The sequence below is a fragment of the Anolis carolinensis genome, chromosome 4 (genome assembly GCF_035594765.1).
Source record: "Anolis carolinensis isolate JA03-04 chromosome 4, rAnoCar3.1.pri, whole genome shotgun sequence".
Taxonomy (NCBI): Eukaryota; Metazoa; Chordata; class Lepidosauria; order Squamata; family Dactyloidae; genus Anolis; species Anolis carolinensis.
Window position 1 is genome coordinate 169,840,010 of NC_085844.1, and position 14,627 is coordinate 169,854,636.

The 14,627-nt window shown below is 35.7% G+C and overlaps 1 protein-coding gene across 5 annotated transcripts in view; it reads left to right on the forward strand.

Moving 5' to 3' along the window:
- itgb3bp (integrin subunit beta 3 binding protein) overlaps positions 1 to 14,627 on the forward strand; it is a 73,139-nt gene that overhangs the window by 9,074 nt on the left and 49,438 nt on the right. For all 5 annotated transcript variants that reach the window (XM_062978238.1, XM_062978239.1, XM_062978242.1 and 2 more), the window contains exons 2-3: positions 1,406 to 1,448; positions 6,887 to 7,022. In XM_062978238.1, coding sequence (XP_062834308.1) covers positions 1,406 to 1,448; positions 6,887 to 7,022 — 179 coding nt within the window. The remainder of the gene's footprint in view (positions 1 to 1,405; positions 1,449 to 6,886; positions 7,023 to 14,627) is intronic.

Sequence of the window (14,627 nt, forward strand, 5' to 3'; positions counted from 1 at the left end):
TGTATTAATGTATAAAATGTTTCTTTGCTGCCATTGGGGTGGAAGATGTAATGGAGTCTGCATTCCTTAAGCAATACAGGGGCACTATATTTTAAAAGAAACACGCTGCTAAGAATTTTTCAGCTTTGATTGTCCCTTGGCAAGAAGGTGGCGACTTTAATATTAAAAATAAATAAATAATCTCTCATAGTAAATCGGATCTGTTTTTTAAGACAAAAGTGTTTGGGGTGATCCTTTTTGACCTAAAGGTTTTAACTTGGACCTAGTATCAAAAAGATATATTTTAGAGATGCTGTTAAACTTTTTCTCTGTGTTGTGAGAAAGGTTGTTACAGGCTCTGGTCTTGAATCTTTAGCCATTTCTGTCTTTAGAGGCTGATCTATAGCTAAGGTCTTCTCAACATTTTCAGAATGAGTTTCCAAATCAAAATGGCCCATTTCCAACATGGTGCTTGAGCTCTTCTATTTTGTAATGAAATGTTTCTGCAAACCTTGTTTAATCTAAAATAATTTTCTGACGCTTTTATAGAATGATTTTAAAGGTTTTTAGTTGCTTTATATAAAAGGAGTCTTTAAGTGTTATTTAAGATTTAAGAATGTACTAGGAAAGTTGGCGTTGTCTCTGGGAAAAAATAGTCTTAATTTATGTTGACCTTTCTTTCCTTTGAGTATTTAGCCTGCATTCAATAAAATTTTGATGACTGCTCTTTAGAAGACAGCTGTATGGTGTATAGTATTATAAATATTCCGCTTTCCATTCCTAGTGTTGCCATTAACAGCTGGGCATCCAGTTCAGCAGAACAGATTTTACAGAGGAAGCCTGGCATGTTCCTGAATCAATATAGTGAAGAACATGAGAAAATAGTTTCTTATGGTTTGGGGACCTGTAAAGGCATTGAGCATCTGTTCCCTAGTTAAGTCATAGTCTAGCAGCATTGAATCATGTTAAGAGCTAAAATGATGAGAACTACTTTTTTCACCTTGAATGTACCAGTGTTTAAATGCCTAGTGTGTTTTTTTTGTGTGTGTGACTGGCACAGTAATTGTATCATGTACACAGAAGGTAAGTTATCAAGAACTTGTGTGCAATTATATTAATTAATAATGGTTTATAGGAAACAAAATATGTTTTTTAAGAAATTATTTTTTACTTTGATATTGTTATGCCAGTTGAACTATTAGTCTGCATAATTTTATAAGCGTTGTTTGGGGTTGGAAACTAATAAGGGTATGTTTCAGGTTTTAAAGTAGTGCTCCCAAACTGGTTAATATATTTGCTTTGTCTGAGGTTAGTTTCTGTAGTATGATAAAAACCTTAAACATAAGCTATTTGGATAGGTAACCACTGATGTGGTGCCTTTTTATTAGAACATTGTTTTGAAGTTTTTCTCATCTTTCTCTTCTAGTGCTAAGAGAGCTCTGAAGCTGGATAAACCTACCGTGGAGGAAGTAAGTCTTTGTATGTATGTGGGTTGTTCCTGTGATTAAATAATGTTCTAGAATATATTCATTTACATATAGGATCAGTAGTTAATAGAGACTATAGCTTGACTGTCTGGAATGCTGCACGCTGAATATGAAGAAAAATTAATTGCTGGGCATATTAGGGTTAAAAACTATTGTTATGTATTTCTGCTATTCTAATTTCATTGGCATGACACTAGTGGCTATAAGTGAAGGATCAGCAGTGTGATTTTTTTTAAAGAAACCTGTTATTATGTACTCACCCCTCTCAATTAGTGAGTATGTTAGGGACCTTTCTGAAATCATTATTAGAAATTAGTTCTATAATTGGTGAAGCAAATGCACTGCCCTCTTACTGTACATATAACAATATGGGATTATGATGATGCTATAATCTGCATATTATAAACTGCAAAATTGAAATGAAAACATTAAGGACATTTTTATGTTGAAACTGTAATTACCTCTCTCAGCTAATCTAACATAATGAAACGATAAAATACTAACACTGCAATAAATTTCCCCTACAGTTATCACAATAAAAATAAAATTGACTGTTGCTCCAGTTTCTCTCCCTTTTTGTAAAATGTGGTTATCGCATATTTTCAGTACATTATGTCATGACATATGCCAATTTATTGTCTTTCCATACCAACTGTAGGTGTTACTTTGAACATTGATGTAGACTGGTTGGAGAGATAGGTAGTCCAAAAGGAAATAAAAAATCATTTGGGAAGTGTGTATATGTAAAGAGCTGGTAAATAAAATGATCTCCAGTTTTGTCTGCACACACCAGTGGTTTCTTTATAGATGGTAGCCTTTAGAGGTCTTGGTGTTATTTAGTAAAATTAGAAACTTGGCAGTGTTAAAAGGATTCTCTGTGTTGTTTGTATTTAAGCAAAGGTGACAAAATACAGTAGTGGCACTAACAAAAATCATTAGCAATTTAATTAGCAATTTAGTTTTCCATTACCCACCTTGTTGTGCTCTGAATACAGCTGTGACTGTAATTTTGCATCTGCTTCCTTGCTCACAGTAACATTTCTGGAGGTGAGCGTTCCAGCTTGAAATTATTCTGTTCCACCCTAAAGCTGTTTTTTCCTCCTGAAATGAAAATTAAAAAGGAAAAAAAATGCATGTTTTGAGAATACAATTTAGGATGTTTGCAGTGTCAAAATATATCTACTGAAAGCTTACAGTTTTATTGGGTTTTCAAAAATCCGTGACAGTACTGACCACTAATTCTGTTTATGAACTAGGAAATCATCATTTTGGTTTGTGTGAATGCTGCATAAAGATTCTTAAAGTAACTGAAATTATTTTTTAAAGAAAAAAAATGAACAAATTGCAGATTTGTGTAATATATATTACTTGAAAGTGGTTCACATGAATTGTTTGAATATGTTAGTAGGAAAGTATGCATAGAGGAAGAGTATAGGAACAGTAGAAACTTGTAGTTGTAACATTTAAAATTGTTGTCTTATTTCATTAGTTTCTTCTTTATCTTTTTCACCCTAGTGTAGGGTCTGATTCTCTTATTTATAACAACATTTTAAAATGGCAGGAAGAATTTTCAACAGCAGTGTTTTCAGTGTTTGGAAACTATCTATAGAATCTAGATTTTCATCAACATGAAAATACAAGGAACATTCTGATAATCAGTAGAGCTGTAATATTTAGCGATAATTATATTCAGGTCTATTGCTGCACTAAAAATGTTTGAACAGAAATGGACTCTGATCTCATATAATTTTAAAATGGTTAATTCTTTAGTGCAATAATTTAAAATGATGAATTACTGTTGTTATGTTAAAAGAAGCATTCCTCTTCCATATAAAAGGATGCCTCAGACAGCTATGCAGATAACAAGTATATTTCCCCCTTGGTAGTATAATTTATTTCTGTGCAAATGTATGCTGATTTACATACATAGATATTCCATTATGTTCACTGCAACTTATTCTGAGGTGTGTTTGGAATTGCAGCTTAAATGGGTTGATGTCTTGTTAATGTGATACATGATTCTGGAAACCACACACACACACACACACACACACCTCAAGGATGAAAGCCAGTGACTATAAACAGTATCACTGATTTGTGTTTGTTTTGCAATGCAGTTTATCTGCATGTCTGGGGTTGCTCTTTTAAAATAATAATAACAAGAAGATGCCGAGGGCATGTCTTATTGGAAATGATGACTTGTACAATTGTACATGCTCACCAGTAAGTTAAATGAGTAAAGAATCAAACCATTAATTAACCTTCAGTGATTCCATTACTGCTTGTATATCTAAACTTTCTAATAATATATTTGATCTTATATATCACTTGTTTCTAAAACATCAATATCTGTTGACAGAAGGACTTCCATTGCCAGAATCCCTGACCATTAGCAATGCTGACAGGGGCTTCTGGGAGCTGAAATCTGTTGACAGTTGGGGATCCATGGTATTGGCATTACTGATATATACTAATAGATATATTAATTTCCAGAAAGTTAGGCATATATGTGAACTTATACTATCCCAGTGCAAGAAGTCTGTGGCAGGAGGAAACCACAGGTTTGTAGAAGTACAAAAAATCTTTAGAGTAAAAATGCTAAGGAGAGGAAAAGCCCCCAAAACCTCTTGATGGAGACTGAACATGTTCATTGGCTGTGATCTTGGGGAGAAAACTTTGATGGTGAATGGACAGCAGGAATACAGTGTTCTGACCAGGTGTATTCTACATTTTATAAAATGAGCCTGGATGGTTAATTTTTGGACAGCAGCTGTCAATATCTCTCAGCCAGTATGGCTTCTGGCCATATTGGCTTGGGGAGTCAGGCCATAATGGTTTGGAAATGCCATACAGCGCACTTCACAATAACATTTTTAATGCAGATTCTACTTTTAAAAATTTAAATGTTCCTTATTTAAGTCTCTTGGGAAAGCTGGTTTGAGAGTTGAGGTATAAATAACCTGGAGGAAAAGCAGTAAATCATTCTGCTAGATGTTCTTCACATGAAGTATATTGGCTCAATTCCATGCCATACTGATAACAGCTAAATGAAGGGATCCCATTGATGAAGTGATCATGTGTGAAACCACCACTTCGGTTCTGTTTCTCCCTGGGGCCTTGCAAGTCTGATATGGCTGGTTCCACATGATTCTTTCATCTAGGCATTACTGATGCCATGTGGAATCCACTGGAACCAGAAATGAGGCACACTGGTCATATTTACTATGGACTTTTCTTTCTGGATTAGCACAAATATGCCACAGACCACTCAACCGAATGACTGTATTATTATTATTATTTATTTTATTATTACAGCATTTGTATCTCACCCAAGAGGGGACTCAGGGCGGCTTACAATAAAAGCACATATATAAAAATAATACAATATATTGCAATTCAATTAACATTAATTACATTAGACATTAATAAAAGTACACTTATAAATATGCAGATTGGCGCGTTCAGAGTCTAAAAAACTGGGCCTGAGTTCCAGCACACATAGTAATAACTAATGCTGCTGTTATTGTTATTAGAACTGGGCAGTTTTTGAAAAATGGATTTTCACATCCCATTCTAGTGAGCACGGGTTTGTTTTCAGAAACATCAAAGCTGAAATAATTGGAACTTTATCAAAATAATCATAGTTTGGTTCTAAGAGCCCCTGCAGAGGCTAGTTATGGGTCAGGGCCTGCTTATTAATGAGATCAGGGCAAAGCCAAGGCAGAAAGTTGGGTTTTTGAATCGCAACCTCTATAGCCAAGGTGACATCCTCTTCCTTCTCTAATTTACTAGCATAGCGGTTCCCAAACCTTTTTGTCATGGAAACATTTTCCCCCATGGGACCCTAATTCTGTCCCTGATTTTTTCACAGAACCCTAACTTTGTCCCTAAGCATTGTGAACCCACAATGTTCTACCTTCTTTCATCTACTTTTATTGCCTGTGTGTTTTGTATATTGTGCTAGGTTTGAAAATAGAGAGTTTCAAATTTTGTTGTTAATCTAGAGTTACACTGAATTTAAATAAGCTCTTCATACTCTGGCATGGGCTTTTAAAAAAGTTTTTAAAAGATTTTTTTAAATCCCTTGGAATTCTTTTGATTTTGTACAACCCCAGGGTTGCACAAAACAGTTTGGGAACCACTGCCCTAGCATATATATGTACATGCAAACTATGTCTCATATGCTCACCTTCCCTTCCTATCTTAATTCGTGAATATGAAGATTTTAATTCTCTGCATGACAAAAGCACATTGGTCTTCCTGTAGTATTGGTCTGCTGGATAGGGGAAGAAGTACAGAATTTAAATGAGGATAAGTCTTTCCATATTTGTGTTTTTCACCAAGGGAAGTGTAGTCTATTATCATGATGATTATAACGTTGCTGCTGCTGCTACTGCAGCTGCTATTACATTTGCTGCTGCTAGTGTACTTTTAAATGCCCCCTCGTCAGTGCAGGAGGCAATTTGCCATGTTTTACGCCTTAGGGCATTTTAACCCAAAGAGTAGCTTTTTTTCAACAGAAAGTGATCATGGTGTTGATTTCTGGTGGTATTAGGAGCTATTTAAGAGCAAACATTTCTCCTCTTTCCCTAGATTTTGGTGTTGGTAGACAGACCACAACAATACATAGAGGGGGCACCTTGGCCCCTCAACCTTGGAAATTGCCTACTCCAGCATAAACTCAGAATGATGGTTTAAACTAACAATAATGGTTTGATGGACTGAAAGAAGCAAATTTGTGCTGGAGAAGACGGTGCACACACAAAAATCTTGGTCTATTTAAATTATGCTCCATTTGGCAGACCAATTCATCTGTGCTAGTACACTGTATGTGCTGCTAGATAAACCTTGTGCCATTTAGAAAACATCAGGCTTCTATACTTGAAAGAGAAGACTAAAGCTGGTTTACTTATTTTAATATGCTTCTTATTTTCACTAATAAGATTAGTACAGATTTAAAAAACTACCAGTCTTGCTTTCCCCGATCATGTAAATATTGGTAGATTTGGTTTAAAAATAAACAAACTAGATTCTCACCCATGACAGATTTCTACCGAGTTAAGGTTTTTATTTTTCTTAATCTGAAATCGTTAAACTTTCAAAGATGACACTTTCTTTTAAGGTCATCTTCCAAAGTATTCCTCTGGAATAAATGAGGTGTCCAAAAGCTTATTGTTTTACTTGACTGTAATATGTTACCATCATGAGGTCTAGAAACGGTTCTTTATCAGGCATTAATCCAGACTTAGAAGAGTTCCTGAAAGTACATCAAAAGAGACATGATGACTTTTTTTTCTTTTAGAAGATTGTTTGAGAAAGTATGGAAAGCATTAAGGGTTGTCAGAAGTAAAGAATGTGAAGAAGCCTGTTAAAGCATACATTTTAAAGTATCTTGATTTGTTATTTTTTTTATTACTTAGAGGCCAACAACACCTTTAGTGAGCAGCAAGAAAAATCTCCAGCCTTTTTCACCGACAACAGGAACGTGTCGAATGAGTCCATTTTCAAGTCCCAGGAGCAATAATGTACAAGAGCACAGAAATGGCCAATCAAATGGTTAGTTGAACATTCTCTTCTACTTATTGCAGAATTTTTCTGGTTATTGACCAAGTAAAATTCTTGCTCTCTAATTTATTTCTTAGGCAGTAGGGTTTTTTTCCTTTCTGAATGTGAATTTGGATCTTTATGAGAATGTCAAAGCTAAGAAGCCATAGACATCTCTTCTCTGACTGGTTTTGCTTTCTTTTGTTCCCCAGAGAATAAAAACCTAATGGATAGATACTATTTTTTCTTTATTTCTAAAAAAAGTGGTCAAAATTTGCTAATCCAGTTACTTTTTGTTCTTACCATTTGCAATTTGATCATTTCTAACAAGTTTAATGTTGGCATTTTTGAAATTAAAGAAGGACTATGCTGCTCTAATGATGTCGAGTTATATTTTAATAACGTCCAGCACTGCATTAATTTATTGGCACATCTGTTACTGGGCTTGTGTAAATCATGTAACCTTTCATGGAAGGTCTATATCATTATATATGCACAATTTTTGCTACGTTTATGCAGGTTCTTTCCAGTGAATAGTTGTGCTATATTGTGGTACAGAAGTGTGCAGAATGAAGGTAATTTTAATGTCTTCTACAAGAAGATTTAATAATCCAGCAAGACTTAAAGTTTTATTTATTTATTTTCATCACTGTGTCTTCATTTGTTTCGAAACAGGCATTTAAATGTTTCACTTGATTGCTTGGTATAGACATTTTATTTATCCTTAATTGAGTTGAGGCATAGTATTGGTGAAAATTCTAAAGCAGTGGTTCTCAACCTGTGCTACATGTACCAACAGTGGGACGGAGATATTTTACTTGCAGAAAAAACTAAAATTCAATGATTTACAGCATTTTAATTTATATTTTTATGTTTTATTGCTACTTTATCAATAAAATTCATGTCCAACAGGTTTTTTTTTACAGTTTTTCACTATTAATGGAATGGAATATTTCATTTTTAATGTTTATCCGCAACAATACGTCTTTAAACATTAACGTAAATGATAAATGCAATAGTGCCTCTAAACAAATATTTTCTCCCAAAAAGTGGGTTTATTCTTGTATTATATTAGAAACAAGATTGTTTGATAGCATAATATGTTGGATTAGGATAAATTCTTAAAAATATTGAAGGACGCTGCTCTAAAGTATATATTTTTAAAGAAATAGTTTGCTGTTATGGATGTAGAAGCTTAAATGTTCTGACTGGGACACTTTGCCACATGGTCACATTTTATCTGCGAGCAATTGCTTGTAGTTAAACTCCTTTTCTTCTAAATGGAAAAACTCAGATGGGAGTCTGCTGGAGTGGAAAATATTTCACATGTAAGCTAGATTTCTTCAATTGTCTTTGACTTGGTAGAAGCAGTTGCACTTTCTTTCTGTATCTTATGTATAGTCTTACCAACTAGAATCAGTAAAGCTCTATAATGAAAGCATATAATCAAGGGAAAAGACAAAACATTTAATTGTATCAAATCTGTGTATAGCAAAATCAATTAAGTTTGATTGGCATAAGTGGTAACATTACGTGGATGGGTTTGGGGTAGATTTTCTAAGCAGCACTTAAAAGTATTCCTCATTTAAGAAAGTAGATATATTTCTAGACATTGCTTCTTTAACAGGAGATTAGGTCCCAGAGACAAAATAACTTGGGGTAAAATAGGGATACATTTCTATAACACAAAAAGAAGAGCAGTTCAGCATGTTTCAGCAAGTGTTTTTTTCATTCAAAATGTACAATATACATGTATGAAGTTGAAACAACCAGGTCAGGCAAGTCTTGCTTAAGCAAAAAAATTTAAGGACATGGACATGTTAGTCTGGAATGTCAGTATGCAAAGGGATATTGTAGCACCTTAAAAAATTAACAGAGAGAATGAAGTTGGTAACATTAGCTTTCATAGACTGAGGAAGTAGACTTAGGCTGGATCTACAGTGCTAAATGCAGTTTAATTGCATTGTATGTTCAGCATGTAGACCCATATAATGCTGTTCTAACATCATGATATGGGTCTACTGATCCAGCCTCAATGTAGATCAGGCCTTAGTTTTTGAAAGTTTATGCTACCAGCTTTGTTCTCAGTCAGTCTCTAAGGTACCCCAAGATCCCTTTTGCATACTGTTAAGTAAGCAAAAACATTGTGAACTTTGTACATACCACTTTTTAACAAAATTTATCAAGTTTTTACTTTTCTTATGATTTGCATTTTCATACCTAAACTTATAGAACTACCCTGTTTTCCCCAAAATAAGACCTGCCTTGAGAAATAAGACCTATCATGATTTTTCAGATTTTTTGGGGATGCTTGAAATGTAAGTTCTATTTCAAAAATAATTCCTAGATATAGTTCATTTAAAAAGTCAATTTGGAAAAATAAGACTGCCCCTGAAAACAAGCCCTAACGCATCGTTTGGAGCAAACATTAATATATGACCCTGTCTTATTTTGGGGAAACAGGGTAGTTTTGATTTGTTAAATGCTGGAAGTAGATGGTAAGGCAAAATTATATATTTTCACATTTTATTTGTTTTGTTAATCGTAGATGCTTAGTAACTGGAGGTAACTGATGTTTAACTTTGCCTTTTGTAGGCAGGCGCACACAATGATAATAGGATTGGTTCATATAGAATCCCGATGAAACTCAGATCAAGCTTTATTATATTGTTTACTACTGACCTACTGCTACAATCCAACAATGAAAGCCTTGTTTGAACTCGAACACATACTACACTAAGTTTGTAGTCATCGTCAAGGACTTACTGTAGATAAGCAGATGAATTAGTTGGCAGGGAAAAGACATTTACCCATTGGCCTCTCTGCCTGTCACTCTGTTCTCTCCTCCTATCACCTTTCCTGTTAGACATGCCTCTTTTTCTGAGCACGTGGCAAGTCCCTGAGTCTTCAATTTTGTTCTGTGTACATGGAGAAACAAGATGTCTGCAGTGAGTCAGCTAGTTAGATGGATAGCTAAGCCCTTTGTAATTTTCTATCTAGTTATGTAGTTCTTTGAATAAAGCCTTTTATAACGTTTAAGCTTGACTCTGCTCCTGAATTGCTTAAGCTCAATGGCTTAAGATGGCACTAGACGCTTCTGATTTGTTGAACTGCTGTTCTTGCTGTTGTTGCTGCTTTACCATTTTTGAATGCTTTTTTCTTTTGGGAAATTAACCACAAACTACTCTGTGTTTCTCCACTTCTCATTCACCATCCTCTCAGCATTGCTATTTCTTTAAAAAAAAAACCTTCCAGCTAGACAGAGGACATGAATAAAAGAGATTTTGGATTGACATAAATAGACCTTAACCAAGGAGCTTTTCTGTTAGAGGCTTTGTTAACTGAGGTACGCCTGGATATTCTTGCAATAGGAAATATTTTGGGTCTTGGCTTCATCTTGAATAAGCAATATAAAACCCATTAGTTTTCTAAAAGAGCTGTTTATGATAGGGATGAAAACTGCTGGAGCTGATTTAGTGATACAAATAAACACAGCTGCCTGCACTTTTGGATTTTCCCTGAAGGCATGGCTTATGGGGACTGTCATGGTGAAACTTTAAAACTTAACACTACATCGCTGCATAAAAGCGAAGCGACAAGCAGCAACAATTTTTATCTTTACAACGTCCAGTTCCGTAGGCGATAATCAAACTTACTGTAATCTTAGCACCCACAGTTATGCCAAAATAACTATGGTCATTAATGTGTTGTCTGATATTACCTCTTTCTACACCATGACAGTGGCTACTAATATTCAGGTAAGTCTTTTCTGAGACTACTTTCATTAAGGGAATTATGGGTTTTCTATTTAACTGCCATCTTATCATGAGTAGAGAATAATTCAGTGAAATATGGAATGACTCCCTCCTCCCTGGAGAGAGTTCATCAGAAACTGAATTTAGCTTTCAAGAAGAAAGAAGTTTCCTATTCCCTATCCTGGCACTAAAGTGTATGTTAATTCTGACAGATCAAGTGATACCATTCTTCTCCTTAAATGGAACTTACAGATAAGGTGGGTAGTGGAGAGACCATGTTTGCTTTTGATGTCAGTACAGGCAGTCCCCAAGTTACGAACAAGATGGGTTCTGTAGTTTTGTTCTTAAGTTGAATTTGTTTGTAAGTTGGAGCAGATACATTTTTTAAGTGTAACACCAGCCTATCTATATATATTAGTTTTGGATAACAAAGGGGTTTACACCCTTGTGGTGTTTGTTTTGCTGCTTTTGCCCTTGTTCAGAAGATTTCACCTCACTTTCTGTCCCTGTGATAATTGGATTTTTAAAAAAACGTGGCTTGTTGTGGAAACAAGGATTGGTGTCTTCAGTGGAGACACCTTTTCCCCATGATAACTCTTATAGGAGTGAATTTCCCTTCTTAGGGGTAGGTATCTCTCACTTCTTGTTGTCTCACCCCCGTTCTTAACTAAGAGTCATTTGTAAGTCAGATTTTTGTAACTCAGGGGCTGTCTGTGATTCTAATAATAGTGTATTTTTATTTTTCAGTGACCAATCAGCTCTAACTCCTTTGAGCTGTTTGTTGAGATGGGAGTCTTAGGAATGATTTTTCCCACTGACTTTCATTGTAATCTTTCTTCATGTCTGGTTTATGCTTATTACTTCCCTTGTCAACATTGGTCATGAACAAGAATTGATTTGAAATTTTTAGTATTTTATTTTTTGTAGTTTGAAATAGAGCTTTCTTCTGTTTTTTCCTCTTATTTCCCCTCTGCAAGATATATTTTAAAGTATTTGATTATACAGTAGAGTCTCACTTATCCAACACTCGCTTATCCAACATTCTGGATTATCCAACACATTTTTGTAGTCAATGTTTTCAATACATCATGATATTTTGGTGCTAAATTCGTAAATACAGTAATTACAACATAACATTACTGCGTATTGAACAACTTTTTCTGTCAAATTTGTTGTATAACATGATGTTTTGGTGCTTAATTTGTAACATCATAACCTAATTTGATGTTTAATAGGCTTTTCCTTAATCCCTTAATTTTCCTTAATTCCAATATATCCAACATATTCTCTTATCCAATGTTCTGCTGGCCCATTTATGTTGGATAAATGAGACTCTACTGTATTTATAAAAGTGATTAACAACTGAATTGAAAAATATAAGCAAAATGTTTCAGTTTTCACTTCAGTTTCTGAAGACAAAAGTAAGCAGTAAATATGGTTCAGATCAGAACACTCTGTTTCTTAACATTTTAGTTGACGATAGGCACTGTCCTTTAAGTTGAGATGCTAATGTTAGGGACCTAAGTATAAAACAAAAAATTCTGTCTTTGATCCGAAGGCATCTCACTACCAAACAAGAATAAATCAGAGATTTAGGATTGATATTCAGAATTTAAATGCCTGGTTTAATTCTGAGAATGCTTCTGGAATATGGCCATACAGCCCGGAAAATGCACAACAAACCAGTGATTCCGGCCATGAAAGCCTTTGATAGCACATAAAATGCCTGGTTATTGGTTGCTCTAGCTTCCTAGTCATTATTGTAGACTTATGGTTTCTGAAGTATGTATGTTGGTAAATTGTATTTATTTGTTGGTTTTGCATTATTTGATATGCACATTTATTTTGACGTGGTATGGTTGCATTCTCTAGACTGAGGTTTAAATTTCATAATGCAACTTGGCCAGGAATTAGCTACATTTCAGTAGTAGCCCAAAACTATTCATATCCCAGCTGCCTTATTTTTATCATAGAATGAACATTCATTTCATTTGAATTATGTGAACAAGGAATTGATGCAGAAGTCAAGAATGTGAACCCATTCAGTTTTCCATGTAACTAACATGGGTTAGTTGAAAATAAGGATGATATTGGCTATACAAAGTCCTGCTATCTTGTGCAAAGCAAATCACTGTGTTTGGAGAAAAAGATACTGTGAGAAATTTAGGAATTTATGAAGATGCATTTTTGATTGCTTGATTCAGTCATCTTTAGCTAAAAACTGATCATAATTCTAACTAGCATTTACAATAATGTAACATGCAACTTTTAAATCCTCAGATGCTGCAGTTGGCAGATATGCATCTTTTGTTTGTTCTTGACCGATAATCTATGGTCAAGATCATATGGAATTTGGTTTCACCACTCTTGTGTGAGTCCCAGTGAATGTGGTTTTTGCAGTGTGCATATGTGTGTGTAAAAGAGAGAAAGAGAAAGATCTGTTCGGATTTTTTCCCCACTTGTCTTATTTCTGACAAAAAGGAGGGAAATGCCTGAAGGAGTGAAATGGTTGTGTATTGGGATGTCAAAGGCAAAGGTGAGTGTGTGCTATATTTCCATATTGTAATTAAATATGGGCATAAGGGAACAGTCCTTTTGCACATAAAAAGAAAGATCACGTGTCCGCAGCTGACATTTAGATGGATAATTATTCAGCAAAGCACAAAGTAGCATTAGCTTTCCTTTTCTAGTTTCATCATACTACAAAATGGTGGCAAGGACTCAGATTCCAAATTCTCAATAGAAACCCTTTTTTGAAGCATTGCTTTGTTTTTCCCGTCATACAATTAAACATTAAAATTATTTTGTTACTGATGTAGATATGAATGCAATTACAGTACATAATTTCTAGTTTTTATAGTAATAAAGATATAATAGGCATTTAACATCCAAAGCATTTTTATATTTAAAAAGCCATGGAGGTGTGTCCCATTTACTTCTGTTATGCTCATATTTTATGAAGCCTTAAGTTTTCACATTAGACTTGGTCAGATTTGAAATAGGAATCGTGTTCTACTTTTTCAGTAGAAGTAGTATATTTTTTCTTCGTGTACTCTGTGAATGCACACTAATGGAGAAAGCTGCGCGTGCGCAGGCTCCAACGGAAACTCTTCCAAGCTAAAGTTTGAATTTTGGCGGCAACCACACCCCTCTTCCCGCAGGGCATATAAGGCAGCCCTGGGCACTTGCTCCCCAGTTCCTTTTTTTCCGCCTCAAAGCTCACTTCGGACTCTTTGTTCTTCTGATGTCTACCACGCGCTTCAAGCGCTGCACTCAGTGTGCCGCTAAGATTCCCGATTTGGACGGCCACGCCAAATGGCTTCTTTGCCTTGGAGAGACCCATGTTGTCGGTACTTGCCGCTTCTGCCTAGCCCTCACGGCCCAAGCAAGGAAAAACAGAGCAGCCAGACTTAGGGCGGCACTCTATGAAAAGTTGCTCGCGCAGGATCCCACAGCTTCCACCTCGAGAGCGATGTCGACAGTGACTGACAAGGCACGTTTGATTTCCTCCAGGGTCTCCAGATCTTCCAAGGCATCTAAACCTTCGAAGCTGCCATGCACAGTGACTACAGCTATGGTATTGACTCAGTCAGGCAGGGTGGGACCCTCCTCGACCTCGAGCTCCTTGGCTTCAGCGACGTCTGTTCGCTCCCATGTGGCTTCCCTGCCATCGACCTTGGCCATAAAGATTGCTTTTAAGAGGGCCCAAGAGTAATCTCGACGCGCCCAATCCGACTCGATGGTGGTCGGCCAGGTCCCACCAACACCGGGTAAATCTATGAGGCCGCCCTTTAAACAATCACCAGCGAAGAGGCAGATGACTCAGCGTTCTTCTTCTGCGGCCTCCTCATGGAGAGATGTC